Below are 24,137 nucleotides of genomic sequence, written 5' to 3'. Positions count from 1 at the left end.
GGAATATCTGTCTTGAAATATCTGTCATGATCACTGTTGTGTCTCCTTGGGACCTGCCTCTGAGTAGAGGTGCTTGGAATGTGTACCTTTAGGTTTAAATAAGCATTCCCAGTGTACTGTGCAGGCTGGGCCTTGTAGATAAAATGGGTGAAATCAAATCCCAGGTGTGAGATTTACTAGCTTCTGGATTTGAACCAGGTATTTTATTTGTCCAAGTACTGGTTTTCACTTCTCTGAAACAGGGATAATGATAATCTGCCTCATCCTCATAAGATTTTCGTAACAATGAACAGTTAGCTTAGATTGAGGAACTGATTACCACCAATTAATAGGAATGAGATGAATGAGAAGAAATAGGAACAGAACTTTCAACATTGTCAGTTTGGTGGGCAGTGACATGGACTTAAGATTAAAAACAGGAGAAAGACTTCAGGAAGGTAGGAAAGGAGAATGTTGACTTTGATTTGGGCTTATTGAATCTTAGGTGCTGGGGGGACTTGTGTGTTGTAATATCCCGGAGATAGTTTTAAATACAGGTTTGGGCTGGAGATGAGGATTGGAGCATTATTTTTAAGGAACGTGTTATAAGAAGATGAGATTGCCTAAAGAAAGACTGCTTTGAGGAGGAAGAAGGGTAGAGAATGTCTGCTATGAAGGGCAGAGGAAGAAAGACCAGAAACAGATGGGAAGGAGGGAGCTTAGGCTAGAGGAATATAAGGAAAGGGAAGGCAGGATGTTATTGAAACCAAGGGAAAAGAGGACTTTGAGAAAGAGATGCAGGTAACTATGTCCAGTGCTTCCCAAATGACCAAGAGGGTGATGCCGCATTTTAGTAGATAGAATTGGTCATTGACCTTGGGAAGAATTGTTTTGCTAGAATTGGCAGTGGTAGAAGCCGTCATAGCAGGGGTCAGGGCAAAAGAGACAGTAGGACTTCTGGGCATCCATCTTCTGTGGTTCTTCAGGAAGTTTGGTAGGGAAAAGAAAGATGCAAATGGGATGTTAGCTGGAGTGGTGAGTTGGAAAAGCCAAGAGTTTAATGAATTAATTAACTTTTTAAGGTAGCAGGATTTTTTTTTTTTTTTTAAGTCTGAGCTAACATAAGCACAAACGATGAAGAGAAAAGATCCAGGAAGAGAAAGAGATTGCTTGATGATGTCAAATAAAACTGTGGTGACTGGCACATAACCCCAAGGATGGCAGGAAGGAATGGGCCCGTGAGGACAGGCAAAATTATTTATCTTTTTAGTCTATTTCTAAACTTTTATTAAGTATAATTAAACACATACACTAAGTATGTATTAAACACTTGTGTAGTGTTTGTTTTGTAATTGCACATACATTTATTTCTTTACAAATAATAACCCATTTGATTTAATCTTCATAACAACCTGTGAGGTAGGTATGATTTCTGTATCTCTTCTATAGATGGGGAAATGGAAGCACAAGGTGGCTAAGCTAAGTAACTTACTCAAGTTCACACAGCTAGTAATTGGCAGAAGCAGGATTTGAACCAGTAAGGTCTAATTTTAGAGCCTGAGCTCTTAACCATTATTTTAAGCTATGCTCTCCTGTCTTTTTCCCTGGTGTTTGGAGGCTACTTAAAGAGATACCTAGTTCCTCTGCAGATAAAATCTGAATAACTAAGTGGAAAGCCTGGTCTTCTGGTTATTACATCTCAGATTGGAGTTGTGTATTTCACAGCATAAATAGATTTCACATGATGGTTAGATTAGGTTGCAAGCCTTAGCATATTTGTAGGAGAAGAATAACTTTAGATTATTATTCACTTTTTTTTAAAGATTTTATTTTAGAGAGAGAGAGAGTGCATGCATGTATGCAAGCTAGGGGAGGGAGAGGGACAAGCAGACTCCTGCTGAACCAGAGCCTGCTGTGGGACTGGATCTCACCACCCTGAGATCACAACCTGAGCCCAAATGAAGAGTCTGAGGCTCAACCAACTGAGCCGCCCAGGCACCCCTATTATTCACTTTCTATCAGGAAAGCCAGCAATGGTAATTTTTCATTAGTGATATAATTGGAAGACGAAACTTGTAAATGAACATATTGAAGTAAGATTAAATGCATGCAGACGGAGTTAGAGAGTTTTATGCAATGTCTTAATCATGAAATTTCGGTAGTAAAGAGTGTGTATTGACTTTCCGGAATCCTGAGAATGGATGAATGAAAACAAAAAGAAAGAACTACTTTGCATTATGCAACTAAAATAGTTATTAAATAACTTATTCTTTCAGGTATTTTTCTTTAACTTTTTATAACTGCAAGGCAAAACTAATAATTGATATAGCTCTGTCAGCTGCTAAGGGATTTTTGTTGTTGTTGTTTTTAAAGTAATATATCATGTCCTGTATAATTCACTTGTGACTACACGAGGGAAAGTATTTAATGTCTGATTATGCAGCACTTGCTGTGGAAACAGCAGAGAGCCAGAAAGGGACAGTAGAGAGCTAAGGATTATTTAATGGACAGTCACTGAGGTCACTTACTGATGTCTTTACTGCAACATCATGTACATCTGCTTTCCCATGGCAGGTTGTTTGATCATGGTTTAATGGTTAAAGCTTTGTAAAATTACAAAGAAGTCAGAAATCCTACTGGTCTCAAGTGTTATTATTTACAATTGGACTGCTAGCAAGAAAGTGTTTAGGTTGATTATACTAATGCTAAGCTGGGCAAGACACAAGGTGAAGTCTCACGGAGCTCTGTCCTCTGACCTTTGAGTAGCCTAGTAAGGTATGAAATCTCAAGGTAGAAATTCCTTGAAGATTGAAATATGATTGAGGGAATGTGACTTTTTCATCTAAACAGGTGTGGCCAAGAGGAGAGTTGTTCTCCTCTTGGAAATGTAAGAGGTGAATTATTAGGTCCTTGAAGCTAGAATGTTAGGTACAATGGCTGTGAAGGAGTTTTAATTAATCTGTTACCTCTCTTTTGTGGTTTGGAATTGTATTGTCCTTCTTCTTGTATTTGTCTCCAAAATTATGGGCAGTATATGGATTGTGAAGAGTCTTGGGTAAGTGATTATCTCTGTTGGAGGTACTTGGAGGTGGCTCAGGGAAACTAGTTTACATGGTAGTTTGTCCAGATGAAGTCAAAAGAGGCTAGAATTATTCTTTCTAAGCCATTATCCCTGAGTAAAGAGTCCAACATTTTATTTTGTTAGAGGTACTTTTTGCTTTGGTAGCAATAATATATTCTTCACATATGTAAAGTACCCTTTTCCAAAGTTCCAGTCCTTTCTACAGTCACTCCCCAACCTTTATTTCTTTTTAGATCTTGTTTAGCTGATTTTCATCATAGGAATTTTTTTCTTCATGAAACTTTCTTTTCCTTTTGAAACTTGGACTGCATTCTTAAAATTGATGGTAGTAAAGGGTGGGAACTTAAGATCAGGTTGGTGAGACAAATAGGTTTTGATACTCAAATTATTGTCTGAAGAGCTAATGTATGTATTTTATATCTGTGGTTTCACTTATGAAAAAAATTCTTATAAAAAGATTTCTTGTCAGAGTAATTTACAAGAACAAGGAATGCTATTGCTAACTTTGTGGAATACTTGGGTATGAATTACCGTGAAAGGTGCTGTCTTAGAGAGGGCATTTTAAAAGTGCTAAAAAGTGTAGTGTTGCAGCTTGATGCAAGAGGTGAACTCTATTAGGAATTGAGTAATTTGTTAGAAAGGTGCTCATAATAAAAAGAAGGAAAGAGAGATGAGAATTCTAACTAATTAACTCGTATAATGCCCAGATTTATTGTCTTTACATGGACACAAAGTATAGATTCTTAGACCTGGAACAGGCAAAGATAAATACCCCAGCAAAAAATGAACAAAAGTCATGAACAGGCATTTCAAAAAGAGCTACTGCAAGGGGCACTTGACATATGAAAAGTTACTCAACCTGATTAATAATCAAAGAAATGTAAATTAGAGTGAACTTGTTTTCTCATTTATCAACTTGCCAGAGATTGAAACGTTTGATAATAATTGATGTATGTGTGAGTAAATGAAGAAATGGGTATTGTCTGTTAATGGGCGTGAAAGGGATACGGTTTTCCTGGAGGGCAATTTCACAATATGAATCAAGAGTCTTAAAAGAGTATACCTTTTGACCTGGTGAATTCCTGCTAAGAATTTTTATCATAAAGAAATCATCTGTGCCTTCTTGTCAAATGGTGCAGTAAGTTTAAAGCTTATGTATGCCATCTACTCCACACACATGGCAGTGATTGCTAACACATTAAAAAATTAAAGGTAAAAAAGAGTCATAGGTGGGCTTATAGGCAAGATATTGTTGTGGACCAGAAAGAGAACTAAACATAAAGGGATAAGCTGGATTGAAGACATCGTCCTGCAAAGGCTTCGGGTGTGGAAATAAAAAGTAGCAGTTGTGACTTTAGGTCCTGTGGGGTTATGGGGACTAGAAGTTTACTTCTTGAGATGGGCAGAACTAGGTTCACTGCATAAAGCCAGAGGTGGAGGTGAAGTATTTCTCATAAAAGGGAACTCAAAAAAGACCAATGTGTCAGCGAATAGCTTATGTGGAGCGATGGGTTTTGAGGAGCAGGAGAAGATAGATAGACCTTTAAGAATAGAAACTCAGTCAGTCTGATTGATCATGGAGTAAGGGGGGGGAGAATGTGGTGCCTCAAATCACCATGATATGAGCCTTGGCCTTGAACTGGCAGTACAGGGATCCTTGTGGAGGCAACCACAGAATCACCATGGAGGGAAAGGTGAGCACAGAGGGAGAGAGAGAGGAAGGGAAAAAAAGGGCAAAGACAAAAAAAGCCATCCACTCAGAATTAGCCTTCAAAACAAAATACAAAAAAAAAAAAACTTGAAGAAAGCAAAAGCACTTGTGTTGAATATTTAACGTAAGTGATGAATCACTGAATTCTACTCCTGAAAACAGTATTACACCATATGTTAACTAACTAGATTTTAAATAGAAATTTGAAAAAAAGTATAGCTAACACACTCAACAATGAGAACAAAGAATTATTCCAGATGAGATTAATTTTATAGAAAAGTCAAAGCCTGGAGTGCCTGGCTGGCTCAGTCAGTATAGTATGTGACTTTTGATCTTGGGGTAATGAGTTCAAGCCCCACACTGGGCATAGATACGCTCACTAAAACAAAAAAGGAAAGAAAAAAAAAAGTCAAACCAAAATAAGCATGTTCAGATGTTCGGGAGACTTAAAGGGATAAATAGATGCATCACATTAATAAAGAGGAAAATTTAAAAAGCCCCCAAATATGCATAAATGGAACAGGAACAGCTATATATGAAAAAGAGCCAGTTCTAAATTTTGGAAATGAAAAGTAATGTCATAGAAATAATAAACTCAATAGATAGGGTGAACTTTAGATAGAATTAAAATGAGAATTGGTAAATTTGAGGAGAGCACTAAGGAATTCACCTAGAAGAGACAAAAGATTAAGAAAGGAAGAGAGAGAGAGAACGAAAGAGAGAGGGAGAACAAGAGAATGAGAACACACATGCAGACTTGCAGGATATATTGAGAGGTTCCAACATATATCTCTCAGGAGTTCCAGAAAAAGACAATGAAAGTCATGATGGAGAAGCAAAATGTGAAGAGCTAGGAGTTGAGAATTTTCCTGATATAATGAAAGACAATGAAAGATATGAGTTTTCAGATACTTTGAGCAGGACCATCATTTTGAAACTGTAGAATACAAAAAAATCCTTGAGATTTGCCCCTCTCTCCAAATGCAGATTATTTACAAAAGAGTCTTATTAGCAACAGATGCTGGAAGATAGGAGAAAAAAATCTTCGAAGTGCTAAGGGAAGATTATAATTAATTTCAGTTTTAAAAACTGATGAAAAAATATAGGTATTTTCAGTCATAAAAAAGGATGAGGAGAGGAGAGTTATCATCCATGGATTCTCACTAGAACTGTTACAGTTTAGTAAGAACAAAAGTGAATCCAGAAGGAAAGTTTTTAATACAGAAACAGGGTTACCATAGAAATGGATGGAAATTCACTTAATTATTGGTTTAAAATACTACTTTTCTGTTTTAAAATAAATACAAAACTAAAACTCTGGAGAACAATAATGAGAATGTGAGAAGAAGCAAATCCTGTGTGATCTGGTATTAGGGACTCAAAAGAGGGTACACAACTGGTATTCCTGATTTCTAAGAATGATAAAAAATATGATACATTTGAGAGCTAACTTAGATGAAATGGATACATAACTTGAAAAATGTGCATTACTTAAATTGCCTCAAGAAGTAGTAGGGGGGCGCCTAGGTGGGCTCAGTCGTTAAGCGTCTGCCTTCGGCTCAGGTCATGATCCCAGGGTCCTGGGATCGAGCCCCACATCGGGCTCCCTGCTCAGCGGGAAGCCTGCTTCTCCCTCTTCCACTCCCCCTGCTTGCGTTCCCTCTCTCGCTGTGTCTCTCTCTGTCAAATAAATAAAATCTTTAAAAAAAAAAAAATAAAAAAAAAAGAAGTAGTAGGAAGTTTGACTGAAGTGGTGAAAGAAACTGAATAGTAACCAAGAGTCTTATGCTCCAAATGAGAACAGGTCCAGTTTTGCAGGCAAGATATGCGTATTTCAGTAATCCTCACTTTCCCTCCTCTCTTTTTTCAAAACCAGTTTATTGAGGTATAACTGACATACAAAAAACTGCATGTATTTAAATTACATGACTTGGTAAGTTTTGACATATGTATAGACTTGATGAATATTACGCATTACCTCCCATAGTTTCTTTGTACCTCTTAGCGATACTTCCCTCCAGCCCTGACCCCAGTCAACCACTCATCTGCTTTTTGTCACAATTGAATAATTTTCATTTTCTAGAATTTTACATGAATGGACTCCTCCAGTACAGTACCCTTTGTTTTGGCCTGGCTTCTTTCACTCAGCATAGTGGTTTTCAGATTCATCCATGTTGTTGTGTGTATCGGTAATTCATTCTTTTTTTATTGCTGAGTAGTGATTTTTGTATCAGTACACCACAATTTCATTTTCTTTTTTTCATTATACTCCAATTTCTTTATTTGTTCACTTGTTGATGGACATTTGGGTTATTTCCAATTATTGGCAATTACAGATAAAGCTGCTTTGAACATTTATGTACATGTGCCGTCATGTTGTAGGTCTGTATCTAACTTTTTCAGAAATTGGCAGATTGTCTTCCACACTGATTGGACCATTTTATTTTCATGAGAGCAGTGTATTGGAGTTTTAGCTTTGAAGGTTTTAAGAGTAGAAGTTCTTGATGAAGTTTATATATATATTTTTTCCTTTTATGGATTGTGCTTTTGGTTTCATGTTTAAGAAAACTGCCTTCCCTAACCTAAAGACTTAAAGAATTTATGTTTTCTTCTACCAGTGTTATAGTTTAAATTTTATCTTTATTTTTTTATTTTTTATTTATTTATTTTTTTTAAGATTTTATTTATTTATTTGAGACAGAGAGAATGAGAGAGACAGAGAGCACATGAGAGGGGGGAGGGTCAGAGGGAGAAGCAGGCTCCCTGCTGAGCAGGGAGCCCGATGTGGGACTCGATCCAGGGACTCCAGGATCATGACCTGAGCCGAAGGCAGTCGCTTAACCAACTGAGCCACCCAGGCGCCCTATCTTTATTTTTATAGTTGGGTTTTATATTCATATATTCATTTAGAGTTAATTTCTGTTTTTTTTTTTTTAAGATTTTATTTATTTATTTGAGAGAGAGAGAGTGAGAGAGCACAAGAGGGGGGAGCGGGAGAAGCAGACTCCCTGCTGAGTGGGAGCCCGATGCGGGACTCAATCCCGGGACTCCAGGATCATGACCTGAGCTGAAGGCAGTCGCCCAACCAATTGAGCCACCCAGGCGCCCGTTAATTTCTATTTTTGATACAAGATGTGGATTAAAGTTCTTCATTTGTTTTAATATGGGTATCTAATTCTTCAAGAATTATTTGTTGGAAGGATTTTTTTCTTCTTCCACTGAATTAACTTTGAATCTTTCTCAGAATCCATTGACCACAAACAGGTGTGTCTACTTTGGGATTCTGTTTTGTTCCATTTAATCTGTTTGTCTGCTTTATGCCAGTACCACACTGTCTTGATTTCTGTAGTTTTCTATAAGTCTTGGGAGGTAGAATGAAGTCCTTCAACTTTATTCTTCTTTTGTAAAGTTGTTTGCCGCTTTAGGTCTTTGCATTTCCATATAAATTTTAATTGTGTTAATTTTTACAGAAAAAGCCTACAGGGATCTTGGATTGGGATTACATCATTTTGGGGACAGTTTGACATTTTATTGAGTCTCCTGAGCATGAACATAGCATGTCTCCACATTTATTTAGAAATTCTTTAATTTCTTTTCGCATTGTCTTGTTGTTGTTGTTGTTGTTTCTTTTGTGAGTTTGGAAAACCTTTTGCCAGATATCCCTAAGTAGTTTTTAATTTTTGATGTTATTGTAAGTGATATTTTAAAAAATTTTAGTTTCATTTAGTTGGTTGCAACCTTGTCCTGTAGGTTGTATCCTGCAACCTTGCCGAACTTACTAGTTCTAGTTGCTTTTTTAGTAGAACCTGTATGATTTTCTATACAGGTGCTTATGTTATATGCAAATAAGGACAGTTTTACCTTTTCTTTATTTCTTCCTTGTCTAGATGCCTTTCATTTCTTTTTCTGGCTAAGCTGCACTGGCTAGAACCTTCAGTACAGTCTTGAATAGAGGGATGACAACAGATATCCTTGCCTTTTTCCGGATCATACAGTGAAGTCATATAGTCTTTTCATTGCTAGGTATGATGTTAGCCTTATGGTTTTCACAGATTCCTTTCTCAGGTTGAGGAAGTTCCCTAGTTTACTGAGTGTGTTTGGCGGGATTGATGTTGGGTATTACCTAATGTTCTTACTGTATCAATTCATATCACCATATGGTTTTTCTTTATTAGTCATCAGTAAAGCTGATGATTCATAATACGAATTATGTCAATTTTACACTGTTAAACCTCTGGCATTTGTGGAATAATACATGATGATGTATTATTTTTTTATGTGTTGTCAGATTCAGTTTGCTATTTTGTTAATAATTTGCATATTCATATTCCTGAGGAATATTAGCCTGTAATTTTATTGTAATAATTCTTGGTTTTGGGAATTTCATTAATTTTTTTGGATGAGTTTGTATAGAATTGATATTTCTTTATGAACTGTTTAATAGAATCGGACAGTGAAGGTTCTGAGGTTAGAGTTTTTTTTTTGTGTGGGAAGTTTTAAAAATACAAATTCAATTTCATTAGATATGGGGCTATTCAGGTTATCTTCTTCTTGAGAAAACCTTGGTAATCTGTGTTTTTCCATTTTGTCCAAGTTCTGGAATTATTTCACTCAAGTTCATAATACCTCCTTATTTACCTTGTAATTGGCATGTTGAGACTTCAGTGTTTTTTTTTTTTTTTTTCTTATCAGTATAGCTAGAGATTTTAAATTTTCTTTTCTCAAAGAACTAGCTTCTGGTTTCTTTGATTTTCTTTACTTCTCTGTTTTCTATGTCATTGATTTCTACTCTGGTATTTTATAATTTTCTTTCCTCTGCTTACTTCAGGTTTCATTTGCTCCTCTTTTTCTATTTTTTTCCAGGTGGAACCTGAGGTCATTGATTTGAAACCATTTTTCTTTTTTTTTTAAAGATTTTATTTATCTGACAGAGAGATACAGTGAGAAAGGGAACACAAGCAGGGGGAGTGGGAGAGGGAGAAGCAGGCTTCCCGTGGTACAGGGAGCCCGATGTGGGGCTCGATCCCAGGACCCTGGGATCATGACCTGAGCCGAAGGCAGACGTTTAACGACTGAGCCACCCAGGCGCCCCTCATTTTTCTTTTTTTAATATAGGCTTGTAGATATAGCTATATCCCGGAAATTTTGAAAACTTTTTTCATTTTCATTCAATTTAAAATAGTTTCTAATTTCTTGTTTGGCTTCTTTTTTTGACCCATGGATTATCTAGAAGTGGGTTATTTAGTTTCCAAATATTTAGGGATTTTCTAGATCTATTTCTGTGATTTATATTTAATTTCATTTTGTTATAGCACCACACACTCCCCCCCAGCTTTACTGAGGTATAATTGATATATAACATTGTGTAAGTTTAAGTTGTAAAATGTGATGATTTGATATATGTAAGTATTGTAAAATGATTACCACAATAGGGTTAATTAAAACCTCCATCATCTCACATAATTACTTTTTCTTTTCTTTTTGGTGAGATCATTTAAGATCTGCTCCTTTAGCAACTTTCAGTATTGTTAACTATAGTCGTCATGCTGTACATTAGATCCCTAGAACTTACTCGTCCTATAACTAGAAGTTTGTACCCTTTGACCAACATCTCCACATCCCTCCTCCCCCTTCCCCCAGCCCCTGGCAATCACCATTCTGCTTTCTGTTTTATCATTTGGCTTTTTTAGATTCTGCACATAAGTGAGATCATGCAGTATTTGTCTTTTATCTTTCTGACTTAGCGTATTGCCCTCAAGGTTTATCCATATTATCCCAAGTGGCAGGATTTCCTTCTTTGTCATAGCTGGATAATATTTTATTATATAGATATATCATCTTTATCCATTCATCCATAGATGGACACTTAGGGTGTTTCCATATCTTGGTTATTGTGAATAATGTTGCAGTGAACATGGAAGTGTGGATACCTCTTTAAATCCTGGTTTTATTTTTTTGTTTTTGTTTTTGTTTTTGTTTTTGGACATGTACCTAGAAGTGGGATTGCTATGGCATATGGTAGTTCTATTTTTAATTTTTTGAGGAACGTCCATATTGTATTCTATAGTGTCTGTACATTCCTGCCAACAGTGCATAAGGGTTTGGATTCCCTTTTCTCACCAAGACTTGTTATCTCTTCTCTTTTTGATAATATCCATTCTAACAGGTGTGAGGTAATACCTCACTGTGGATTTGATTTGCATTTTCCTGATTAGTGATGTTGAGCACCTTTTTATGTTCCTCTTGGCCATTTGCATGTCTTCCTTGGAAAAATGTCTATTTAGGTTCTCTGCCCTTTTTAAAATCAGATTTTTTTTTTTAAATTTTGCTGTTGAGTTGTATGAGTACCTTATATATTTTGGATAATAACTCCTTATCAGAGAGATGGTTTGCAAATATTTTATCCCATTCCATAAGTTGACTTTTTTTTTTCATTGTTTCTTTTGCTGTGCAGAAGCTTTTTAGTTCCATATAGTCCCACTCATGTATTTTTGCTTTTGTTGCTTGTGCTTTTCTTGTCATACCCCCAAAATAATTGTGAAGATCAATGTCAAGGAGCTTTTTCCCTAATTTTTCTTCTAGGAGCTTTATGAGTTCAGGTCTTATGTTTAAGTCTTTAATCCATTTTGAGTTAATTTTTATGACTTGTGTAAGGTAGGAGTCCAGTTCCATTCTCTGCATGTGATCATCCAGTTTTCCCAGCACCATTAATTGAAGTAACTATTCTTTGCCCATTGAGTATTCTTGGCTATTTTGTCAAATGTTAATTGACCATATATAGTTTATTTTTGGGCTGTTGATTCTGTTCCAGTGCTCTCCGTGTTTGTTTTTATGCCAATAAGATAGTGTTTTTATTACTATACCATTGTAGTATAGTTTGAAATCAGGAAATGTGAAGCCCCCAACTTTGTTCTTTCTCAGGATTGCTTTGGCTGATTTGGGGTCTTTTGTGGTTCATATAAGCTTAGGGTATTTTTTATTGTTGTGAAAAGAGCCATTGGAATTTTTTTTAAAAGATTTTATTTATTTATTTGATAGAGACACAGTGAGAGAGCGAACACAAGCAGGGGGAGTGGGAGAGGGAGAAGCAGGCTTCCTGCGGAGCAGGGAGCCTAATGCAGGGCTCGATCCCAGGACCCTGGGGTGACAACCTTAGCCAAACCAAGAGATGGATGCTTAACTGACTGTGCCAGCCAGGCACCCCTGCTTCTTCCTTTTGATTTGGATGTTTTTTATTTCTTTTTCTTGCCTACTTGCTCTGGCTAGGACTTCTATAATATTTTGTTTTTAAAGATTTTTTATGTATTTATTTGACAAGAGAGAGGGACAGCGAGAGAGGGAACACAAGCAGGGAGAGTGGGAGAGGGAGAAGCAGGCTTCCCAGCTGAGCAGGGAGCCCGATTTGGGGCTCGATCCCGGGACCCTGGGATCATGACCTGAGCCGAAGGCAGACGCTTAATGACTGAGCCACCGAGGCGCCCCTCTAGTAATATTTTGAATAGGAGTTGTGAGACTAGGCACCTTGGTCTTGATTTTAGAAGAAAAGCTTTAAATCTTTCTTCATTGAGTATGATGTTAGCTGTGGGCTTGTCCTCTATGGCCTTTATTATGTTGAGGTACATTTTTATCTATACCAAATTTTTTTAAAAGAGGTTTTTTTTTTTAAATCATGCCAGGGATACTGTATCTTGTCAAATGCTTTTTTTTTTTTTTTAGCATTTGAGATGATCATATGATTTTTATGTTACATTTTATTAATGTGGTCTATTACACTTATTGATTTATGTATACTGAACACCATTGCATACCAGGTATAAATACCACTTGTTTATGGTGTATGATCCTTTTAACATACTGTTGAATTTGGTTTCCTAATATTTTTTTGAGAATTTTTTTACATCTGTATTCATCAAGAATATTGGCCTGTAGTTTTATTGTTGTTGTTGTTGTTTTGTTTTTTCTTGTAGTATCATTACTGGACTCTGGTATCAGGACAATGCTGGCCTTGTAAAATGAGTTTGGGAGTGTTCCTTCCTCTTTAATTTTTTAGAGAAGTTTGAGCAGGATATTCATTATTTCTTCTTTAAATGTTTGGTAGATTAACCAGTGAAACCATCTGGTCCTGGGCTTTTCTTTGTTGGGAATTTTTTGATAACTCATTGAATCTTTTTACTTGTTACTGGTGTGTTTAGATTTTCTATTTCTTCATGATTTAGTCTTAGTAGGTGACTGTTTCTAGGAATTTATACATTTCTTCTAGGTTATTCCATTAATTGGTATATAATTGTTCATAGTGCTCTCTTATAATCCTTTCTATTTCTGTGGCGTCAGTTGTAGTATCTCCTCTTTCATTTCTGATCTTATTTAGTTGAGTCTTTTTTCCCTAGTTGGTGAGCTAAAGGTTTGTCAGTTTTGCTTATCTTTAAAAAAAACCCTGAGCTCTTAATTTTGTTCTTTTCCATCGTTTTTTTGAACTCCATTTCATTTCTTTCCATTCTGCTTTTGGTTATTTCCTTCTTTCTGCAAACACGGGCTCAGTTTGTTCTTCTTGTCTAGTTCCTTGAGGTATAAAGTTAGGTTGCTTATTGGAGATCTTTCTGTTTTTTTAACTTAAGCATTTATCACTATAAATTTTCTTCTCAGAATTGCTTTTGCTGTATCCCATAAGTTTTGATATTTTGTTTCCATTTTCATTTGTTTCAAGATATTTTTAAAATTCTGTTTTGATATCTTCTTTGACCTGTTGGTTCAGGAGTGTGTTATTTAATTTGCTCATAATTGTGGATTTTTCAGCTTTCCTTCTGTTACTCGTTTTTAGTTTCATACCATTCTGGTTGAAAAAGATACTTGGTTTCATTTCAGTTTTTCTTTTTGTTTCTTGTTTTTTTGCTTTTTAATTAGGTAAGACTTGTGTTGTTGCCTAACATATGATCTGACCCGGAGAATGTTCTGTTTGTGCTTAAGAAGAATGTGTATTCTACTGCTCTTGGATGGAATGTTTTATATATGTCTGTTAGGTCCATTGGGTCTAAAGTTTAGTTCAAGTTTAATGTTTTCATATTGGTTTTCTATCAGGATGATTTATCCATTGTTGAGATGGGGTAGTGAATGCCCCTACTATTATTATATTGTTGTCTGTTTCTCTCTTCAGATATGTTAGTATTTGTTTAATGTATCCAGTGTTGGGTGCTTACATACTTATTGTTCTAGTCCCTTGATGAGTTGACTCCTCTATCATTATGTAATGGCCTTCTTTGTCTCTTGTTAAAGTTGAATTAAAGTCTATTTCATATATGTATAGCTACCCCTTTTCTTTTTTGGTTTCCATCTTGCGTGGACTTTTTCCATCCCTTTACTTTGAGCCTATGTGTGTCTCTTGTAGGCAGTGTATAGTTGGGTCTTTTTTAAAAAATCTGGTTAGCCACTCTATGTCTTTTGATTGGAGAATTTAATTCATTAACATTTAGAATGATTATGAATAGGAAGGGGCTTACTGATGCCATCTTATCAATTGTGTTTTGGCTGTCTTGCAGTTCCCTTATTCCTTTCTTCCTCTCTTGGTGTTTTCCTTTGTGCATTGATGATTTTTTATAGTGGTGTGTTTTGATTTCCTTCTCTTTGTTTCTGTATCTACTCTAAGGTTTGGCTTTATGGTTTCCGTGAGGCTTCCATAAAAGATTTTATACATATAACAGACTGTTTTATGCTGATAACAACTTAACTCCATCTGCATACAAAAACTCTACCCTTTATTTTTTTTAAGATTTTAAGTAATCTCTACACCCATCGTGAGGCTCGAACTCACAACTCTGAGATCAGGAGTTGCATGCTCCAGCAACTGAGCCAGCCAGGTGCTCCAAAAACTCTACCCTTTTATTCTTCCTCTTTTATGTTTTTGATGTCACAATTTGTCTCTTTTTATATTGTGTATACATTAACAAGTTATTGTAGCTATAGTTGTTTTAATGCTTTTGTCCTTTAACCTTTTTACTAGAGATAAGTAGTTAACACATTACAATATTACAGTATAACTCTAATAGAGCTCTGAATTTTACTATGTACTTTACCTCTATGTTGTATATTTTTATCCTTTGAAATAAATAGCATCTTTTCATTTCAGCTTGGAGAATTATTTATTTAGCATTTCTTGCAAGGCATATGTAGTAGGGAGGAACTCAGACTTTGTGTGGGAAAGTCTTTATTTTTCCTTCATTTTTGGAGGACAACTTTACTAGGTGTAAAGTATTTTTGATAGTTTTGGTTGGCATTTTTTTTTCAGCACCATGAATATATCACCCCACTTTTTCTTAGTTTGTGAGGTTTCTGCTGAGAAATTCATTCATAGCCTTGTCAGAGTTCCTTTATAGGTGACAAGCTTCTCTTGCTGCTTTTAAGATTCTCTTTGTCTTTGATTTTTGACAGTTTTATTATAATGTGTTTTCAGTTAGATCTTTTTGAGTTGAAATCTGTTTGGGGGTCCTAAAAGCATCATGAATTTGGATGGCCAAATCCTTCCCCAGATTTGGGCAATTCTCAGACATTGTTTTTGGGAATAGGCTTTCTACCTGCTTTTCCTTTTTTTTTTCCTCCTTAGACTCCAGTAGTTCATATTCTGCTTCTATTGATGGTATCTCATAGCTCACGTAGGCTTTCCTCACTCTTTTTTTTTTTTTCCCCTTGTTCTCCCTTACCTGGGTAGTTTCAGAGGTCCTGTTTTCTCCTTCACAGATTCTTTCTTCTGCTTGATCCATTCTGCTGTCCATACTATCTATTGTATTTTTTATTTCATTCATTGTGTTCTTCAGCTTCATAATTTGTTTGGTTCTATATCATTTCTGTCTCTTTGTTTAACTTCTAGTTTTGTTCATGCATTGTTTCCCTAATTTTATGGAATTATCTTGAAGTTCCTTCAAATAGCTATTTTGAATTGTTTATTGGCCAAATCACAGATCTCCATTTCCCCAATTTTTTCATAGTCCTTGAAGTCTTGCATTGCTGACTCCTCCAGTCTTTACTGACTGACTTCCAGAGAGAAATACCTTCTATCAGCCCTACTAATGATTCTGAGGCTTTTGCAAACCTTCCATGGATATCCCTGTCCCACGCTTTTTGCTCCCTCTTGTGGCAGAATTCTTAAGCTTATATGTCTTCTCTCAATCCTGAAAAGCACCAGACTGAGTACTGACAGCTTGCCTTTTGCTTTTATGTCTTCTCTCAATCCTATTTGTTTCTTTATATTTTAAGTCAATTTGTTATAGGCAGCAGATACTTGGATATTTTTAAAAATGTAACCTGGCAGTCACTTCCTTTTAATTGAGTTGTTTAGACTGTTTATATGTAATGTGATTGTTGATATGGTTGGGTTTAGTTCTGACATTTTACTATCCACCCTTTGTTCTCCTTTTTTCTCTATCTCCCATTTTGAATTGATTTTACATGATTCCATTTTATCTCCCTTGTTGGCTTATTACCTGTAACTCTTTGTTGTTATTTTATGGTTGTTTTAGGGTTTCTAGCATCCATCTTTATCTTAATAGAATATTTCTTTAAGTAGTACTATTGCACTTTAAATGTAGTTTAAGAATTTTATAACAATATACTTCCATTTCTTTTTGACCATTGTGGTATTGTTGTTGTACATTTAACTTCTACATATATTATAAACCCCACAATGTACTATTATTTTTGCTTTAAATAGTTATCTTTCATAAAGATTTAAATAGTGAGGATAAAGTCTTTTATATTTCCAGTGAGTTACTATTTTTGATTCTCTTCATTCCTTTGTGTAAACTCAGGTTTCTACCTAGTGTCATTTCTTTCTGCTTGGAGGTCTTTATCATTTCTTACAGTGAAGCTTTGCTGGTATTAAATTATTTTTATTTTTCTGTATATGCAAACATGTTTATTTTGCCTTTGTTTTTGAAAGACATTTTGGCTTGCTATAGAAACCTAGTTGACAAATATTTTTCTCTCGGTTATTTGAAAATGTTTTTTCACTGTCGTCTGGCTAACATTGTTCCAACAAGATATTCCATGTAATGATTTGTTTCTGTGTACATACTATTTCTTTTTCTCTGCTTTTAAGATTTTCTCTTTTCACTGATTTTAAGTAATCTGATTATATTGTGCTATAGTGTTATTTCCTTATTTTTTTGTGCCTAGGGCTCTGTGAATATGATTTATAGTTTTAATCAAATTTGGAAAATTTTTGGTCAGTTCTTTTTCTTTTTCTCATTCTCTTTGTTATTCTTTGGTGGCTCTAATTACATGTATTATACTGCTTAAAGTCCTCTCACAGCTCACTAATACTCTGTTAATGTTTTTGTTGTTGTTGTTTTTTAAACCTGTGCTTCCTTTTGGGTAATTTCCACTGATATGTTTTCATGTTCACTGTTCTTTTCTTCAATGATACCTAATCTGCTTTGAATCCTCTCCTGTTTGTATTTCATCTCAGATGTTGAGGTTTCCCTGTCTAGAAGCATAATTTAATTTTCTTTATTTCTTCTGTTTCTCTACTTACCATGTTCAGTCTTTTTGAGCTTATGAATGACAGTTATATCACTTTTTAAATTTTTATTAATTACTTTATTATTTTTTAAAGATTTTATTTAGTTATTTGGTGGGGGTGGGGTAGGGGAAGAGGGAAAGAATCTTCAAGCAGACTCTGCACTGAGCGTGAAGCCTGATGCAGGGCTAGATATCACGACCTGAGCCGAAATCAAGAATTGGATGCTTAACTGACTGAACCACCCAGGCGCCCTCACTTTTTAAAATGTACTTCTAATTTTGTCATTTGTACCATTTTGGAGCCAGTTTCAATTGATTTTTCTCTCCATTACTTTGCCTTATAGTCTTAGCTAGCTTTCCATGGTTGTAGTTTTTGATTAGAAATAGTTTGATCCTTTCAGTCTTTTTTTTTTTAAGATTTTATTTATTTATTTGAGAGAGAGAGAGGAGAGCACATGAGCAGGAGGAGGGGCAGGCTCAGTAGCGGGCCGGATGCGGAGCTTGATCCCAGGACCCCTGGATCATCACCTGAGCCGAACGCAGATGGTTAACTGACTGAGCCACCCAGTAGCCCCTAATCCTTTTAGACTTGATTTCAGATTTTTTAGGAAAGAGCAGAGGAGCAGTCTAGGGTCACTTTTGTGTTACTACTGAGGCAAAATCCTCCCGAGAATTTTTTCTGATGTTTTGTGGATTATGAGATTATTTACTCTGGCTGAATTTTTGGTCTGCAACAGCGTAGGCTCCCATTATTGGAAACAAAAGGAAATGCTAAGTAAATTTCTTAAAAGAATTTCTTGACAGCATTGTAGAACTACCAAAGCAGCCAAGGCTTGGGTGTCCAAAATTAGTGCTATAAACATTTGTTTTAAATTTTAAAAATAGGATTGCTTTTAATTAAAATCACTTAAGATTTTTGTATTTATATGTTCTTTTTAAGTTACAAATTGAACAGTTTTTAAAAGATAAAATTTTTCTAGCCTCCGAGTCGGTGTGGGACGTAGTGGAAATGACCTCGTACTTGGGAAATGAGAATATGAGATGTGATTTTCTCATGACCAGTCATGTAATCTCTTGCCAGTCACCTTTTGTCTCTGGATGGGCTTTTGTTTCTTCATCTGTTCTAAAATTTTACAATAATTTTTATTTTTATCACCAGTGTAGCTAATTGAGGCATTTTATATATATAAAATTTTATGGAGACCTTTTACATGTTTCTGCTGTAGTTCACCCAGGTAAATTAATATCTGACTTTCTCATGTAGCATTAATTTATGGCATAAAGTGTAATTTGATGGGTTACACATAGATTATTTTATAGATAATTCATAACTACTAAATAAAACTCATTTCCCAGAATAAGGGAGTAAATAACAGTAAGTGGTTGCCAAAGTGTATTGAGGGTTTTTTATGTGCCAAACCCTGTTCTTAGATCTCTGTATGTGTTCATTCATTCACCTCCCATAGAGAAAAGAGACTATTCCAAATTGTTTATCTAGATGGGTAGAACTGGCATTAGAACTATCTTTTGGCTTCTTAATTCATGCTTTGTTATGCAGACCCCACCCCCTATTTGAATGTGATTTCCTTATTATCTGCATGGGTTATCATTTGTAAAATGCACTAATATATGTAAGTGATTTTATTTCATCCTCATAGCGCTCTATGAAACAGTGTTTTACAGACGAGTAAACTGAAATCCGGAGAGGTCTATTTGAGTGTACCACATGTGGGAAGCGATGAGTCTGGACTCAAATTCTACTCTCTCTTCCAAATTCTGTTTATTTTCACCATGCCATTATTTTCAGCGAGCATAGGAAAGTGAATACTGAGTTTCTTGAAGTGGTTGAAGTACTTTTTTTTCCCTTTCATTTAAAGCAAATATGGCATACATGTATATGAAATATTTATTTATACTTCTTTTGGCTTAGCTATTTTTTTTACTCATCTTTGTGGCTAATGTTTTGATGTGTCTTCCTCAGGGAGGTTTTACTTACTCACTCAACGCCCTGCTTAAGTACTAGGTCAATTTTCCCACTTACTATCTGAAACCCTCAGAAGATCAGGTGATTGTTTTTACACTAAACATTCATAAGCCTTTATTTGTGGTCGTATGTTGAAAAAAATCAGAGAACAAAGTTAAATTTTTATCAAACCCGACAAAATACGATTCATAGGTGAAAAATTATGTGGAAAGTGAAAAATGGATAAAGAATAAGAGTAGTTAGCAGCATAATCTGATGAGACTGAAGAAAGTACATTTTATTTATAGGTGAGATACCCCCTCATATTATGAGTCATAATCCGGTTAATCTTTTTAATATAATAACTGTACGATTCTCAACCATGTCTCTCTTTGACAAGATTTGCAAGCTCAGATAGAGCTTAACTTTTCACAGGAGTCAGAGGCTTAGGGTTAAAGTTCAACCTCCAACTTTAAACCTTTATGGTTTTGAGTTGCAGTGTGTTTTTTCTTCAGGTCTTGTGTGTATGTTTTCTTTCCTTGCTAGAGCTCTGGAAAGGGGCGTAGTCCTCATGGAAGGGTCTTCATGTCCTCCTCCTACCAGGTGGGGAAGCTTGGGTTTTGCACTCTCTGGCTTCTGTGCGGCATTTGTGAGCAGCCTGACGTGTTTGACACCAGTGTGACAGCAAAGAAGTGTGTGAGCTGAGCAGTGTGAGGTAGGGTCCAGCTGTGTGGATTTTATCTGTACATCAGGCCAAGGAGCAGCAGTTAGCCAGATCTGACAATCAAACACGGGCACCTTCTCCCTCCACTCCAGAGTGCATTTTAATGTTGTGTGTTTACCGACTAGTTGGCATTTGACACAAAAGAAATTGTCAGAGCTGGGCATTTTTTTTCCCCTTCACTCTTTAGTGTGTTGGTCTATGGTAGTTTCCCCCAGTATACCTTATTGCATATCACAAAAATATACATTTTCTAAAACAAAGTAAGAATCATGGCGTCTGCATTTTTATACTGAATTTTACGTTAAGAATTAGTAGGTAATGTGTTTGAGTTAATAATAGGTAATGTGTTGAATAGGCAGTATGTTTACATAGTTCAAAAATCAAAACAGTACACCTGGAATGTTTTGAATAGCCTTGTTTCACCCATGTCTCCTTCTAGTCATTTCTCACCTCTACCTCATAGGTAACCACATTAATAGTTTGTCACATATCCTTTATGTTTCTGTATGCACATATAAGCAGATATTCTGTCTCTTGTCTTTTACTTCCTAAGATATTCTGGAGAGCTCTATATTTCTCTAACAGGGAAGCTTCCTCATTCTTGTTTACTGTTGCATTGTATCTCATTGTGTGGATGTGCCATGGTTATTTAACCATTCTCTGTGGATGGACACTTGGATTGTTTCTAATCCTTTTGTTTAGTTGAGATAAAATTTACATTAAAAAAATTACATACCAAAATACTCATTCTTTTAAAGTGTACAGTTAAGTGGGTTTAGTATGTTTCCAAGCTTTTGTTCTACAAATAGTGATCCAGTGGGTAAACTTGTACATATGTTCTGAACATGGTGCAAGTATATCCATAGAAAAAATACTCAGAAGTAGGAATTGTCAATTACTGCCCATTGGTATTGTACTAATTTGCACTCTTGAGCATGAGAGGACTTTTTCTCCGTAGTCGTGCTCAGAGTGACTTTGCCTTTTTATAAAGCAATTTTAATTCTTAAGAAATATGTGAAGTTCATGAACTACCAGTTTAATCTAATATTAATTCCTGATTGATTTCACCAAGGTAGAGATGACCAAAAGTTCTTTTTAAGTTCATAAATATTATTGTTTATAATTGATCTCATTGGTTAACTGGTAAAATTGTAGGCTGTGAATGTTGATACACAGAACAGATTATAGATGTATGGTCTTAATTGGAGTGATTTCTGGATCCACATTCTTTCCTGCCATATAGATATAATGATGTTCACAGTATCAAAATTAAAATTTCCATTGGAAAGAGACCATTTATATTCTCCTTGCTCTGTAATAGGAACATTCCTGTAGAATTTTATCCTTTTGATACAGCCTTCCAAGTTATAATGTTTTATGCCTGTCTGATACATTGGACTTCAGCTGAGCTGGGAAGTAGGTTGTTTTTATAATGATGTAGTTTAAGTTTTAATTATAAATAGAATTTCAGCCTCCATTGATGCCTGTTGATCTATGGAACAGGTCTGTTGCTGTTTAATCTCATTAAGGTAGAGTATTTAATTCCTTAGAGGTGTTGACCTTTGTGCTCCTTCTTATACACAGATTAGCTTTATAGACTTGCCTGAAGAGGTCTTCAGGTGGTATGTATGTAGGTATGTATGTATGTATGTATATATTTATTTTAAGGTGGTATTTATAAGGTGGAGCCGTTTCAAGGCTTGAGTTTTCATGTGTGTTTGAATTATTCAAGGATTTTAATAATGGGTTAAATTTTGTCTGGGGGCATTTAAGTATTCTGTCTATAAAAAGGCCTGGCAAAAGAGTCATAGGAAAATATGAGCTTTCCTGAGGTCAAAGTGACAATTGCGGTATAGATTTTTATTAAATTTGTGATGAAGTGCATAAATGTGTAAGTATATGCATGGAAATATCATTAGTTCTTTCTATTCCCCAAGTAATAGCTAATGTTGAACACAGATAAGCCACTTAACTGACGATTCATCTAAACTAATGGTTTGTGTTAGTATTCTAGGTTCTTCATAAAGGTAAATTGTTCATAGTTTAACTGATAAGCCAGTCTTACCATTGTAGATGAGAAAATACCTTGAGTCCAAGCAGAAAGCTTTCATTAAATAAATAGACCAAAATTTTGTATGAGTAAACTTGAGTGTTTTGCCTCTGTAAGATCAACTGGTTGCTATATTTCTATTCCTTTTTTCTTTATTTACCTTGGATAATTTGCAGAAAGATACAGAAAGATTTAAGTTCTGCCCAAAAGGTGTTTTCTCTGGACTACTCTGATGGGTCTGTGAAAGAAAGGGTAGGGGAGGGTGATAGGGTCACTGTGTCTGGTTGAGCAGGTTGTTGACTGCATAAAGACAGTGTCCATTGGAGCAGGTGGGGGCTCAATTCCAGTTTGTGTTCATCAAGCCATGCGCCATGGACTAGGGCTGCAATGACCCAGAGCAAGGCGTACCATTTTGTAATTCCTACAAAGGTGCTGATAACAGCCTGAATATGCATCTTATTATAGTTTTATTTGAAAATCAGTTGTTTCTGCCTTTTCTGTTTTTTTTTTTTTTCCTTTGAGAAATTTTCTGTAGTATATAGATAATTCCTATGGGAGTGTATGTGTATATACACACACATATAATGCCATTTATATGCCATGTGGTCTCTTTCTCTCTGTCGCACACGCGTACACACACACACACACACACCATATATGTTAGGTATTCTTTGGGAAAAAAAATCCTTCAGAAGGAGGACATCACCTTATATATATTCGATTCTTTATGAAATACCCTATAATATGGGGTCCTCTCTTAGTTACTTTGTTTGAACAGCATGGTACTGTTTGGGAAGACATAGAAATGGCCTCAGTGCTAGCTGTGGATACTTAAAAATGTTTCTTCATAAAACTGGAAAAGAAGCGAAGATGCTTAACATGGATTTAGTATTTATTCTAGAAATGAAAGATCACTTTTAAAAAAAGTAATACGTAAGTGGATACTGTATCAAATAAATGTTTATAGGATGAATAAATCTTCCAAATATCCTGACATTCTGTAAATGGTACTGTGGTTTGATTTGCTATTTCTAGTGTTTGTGTGATAGGAGGATTCAGAAGCTGCTGTGTCTCAAACACATTATACAGACAGGAAGGTTTGCTCTGGAAAACTGTATAGGGATCTCAAAAGGTGAGTTTAGTGATGAAAAAGACGATGGTGTTAAAGAAACATGTCAAGATTGGTGAATCAAATTGTTTCATGGAATATGAAAGTGAATAAAATCATTATTTCTAAGTTAATGCTTTATGCAATGTGTAATTTAAATGTATGTAATTAAAGTAATACATTTTATAATAGGCGTTTGGCTAATTTCTATCTCTAAAAGTTTCTGTATTCAGGTTGGCCAAGTTTTTCTTGGTATTGTCTTACTGGAAAAATAAGGGATTGTCTTATATTCTGATCACTTTATATTCAGTCACCTATAATCATTATTTTTTCTAAACAGAAACTGAGGCTTCTTGAAGAGCTCGAAGATACTTGGCTTCCTTATCTGACCCCCAAGGATGATGAATTCTATCAGCAGGTAAGATCTTTTCATATTTTTATCAATTTGTATTGATTTGTTCTGATCTAAGAAGCAGCTGTGCTCTGGAGAGGTTAAATGAGAAGTGAAATGGTCTGATTTGGTCATCCAGTGACTCCTCATCACCCACAGAACATCCCAGTTCCTTCACGATCTGCTTCCTGCTGTGAACCTAGGGCTTTGGCACAGTGGACTGCTTTCTTCATCCCCAAACATTCCATGCTTTCTTCTACTTCCTTGCCTCTGCTCCTTCTGGTTCTTCTGCATAGAATATCCTTTTGCCTCTTACCTTGTTGCCAGATGGCTAATTCTTCAAGACTTCACTTAAACATCCCCTTCTTTGTGAAAGTTTCCTTGATTTACTTTACCTAAAAGTAGACTTGAGCACACTCTGTTCTGTGCTACTTGTACCTTCTAAGTACCTCTATCCTGCCTATCGCATTGTATTGCGGTTATGGGATTCCATGTCTCTTTCCCTGAGGTAGTCAGTACTCTTTCAATTATAAGTGATAAAAACCCCAACAGACTCACTGTAGCAAAAGAGGAATTTATTTTATTTTATTTTATTTTAAGATTTTTTATTTATTTGGCAGAG

At 35.6% G+C, this 24,137-nt stretch overlaps 1 protein-coding gene across 6 annotated transcripts in view; it reads left to right on the top strand.

Moving 5' to 3' along the window:
- Positions 1-24,137, top strand: part of FTO (FTO alpha-ketoglutarate dependent dioxygenase) — a 415,205-nt gene that overhangs the window by 79,909 nt on the left and 311,159 nt on the right. For all 6 annotated transcript variants that reach the window (XM_054511328.2, XM_064580797.1, XM_045891109.3 and 3 more), the window contains exon 2: positions 23,465-23,542. In XM_054511328.2, the coding sequence (XP_054367303.2) occupies positions 23,465-23,542 (78 nt within the window). The remainder of the gene's footprint in view (positions 1-23,464; positions 23,543-24,137) is intronic.

Source organism: Mirounga angustirostris, unplaced genomic scaffold (assembly GCF_029215605.1).
Source record: "Mirounga angustirostris isolate CCGP_5_RB_7025 unplaced genomic scaffold, mMirAng1.0.hap1 SCAF_16, whole genome shotgun sequence".
Lineage (NCBI taxonomy): Eukaryota > Metazoa > Chordata > Mammalia > Carnivora > Phocidae > Mirounga > Mirounga angustirostris.
The sequence above is the reverse complement of the archived record's forward strand: the minus strand, read 5'-3'. Positions and strand labels throughout refer to the sequence as shown.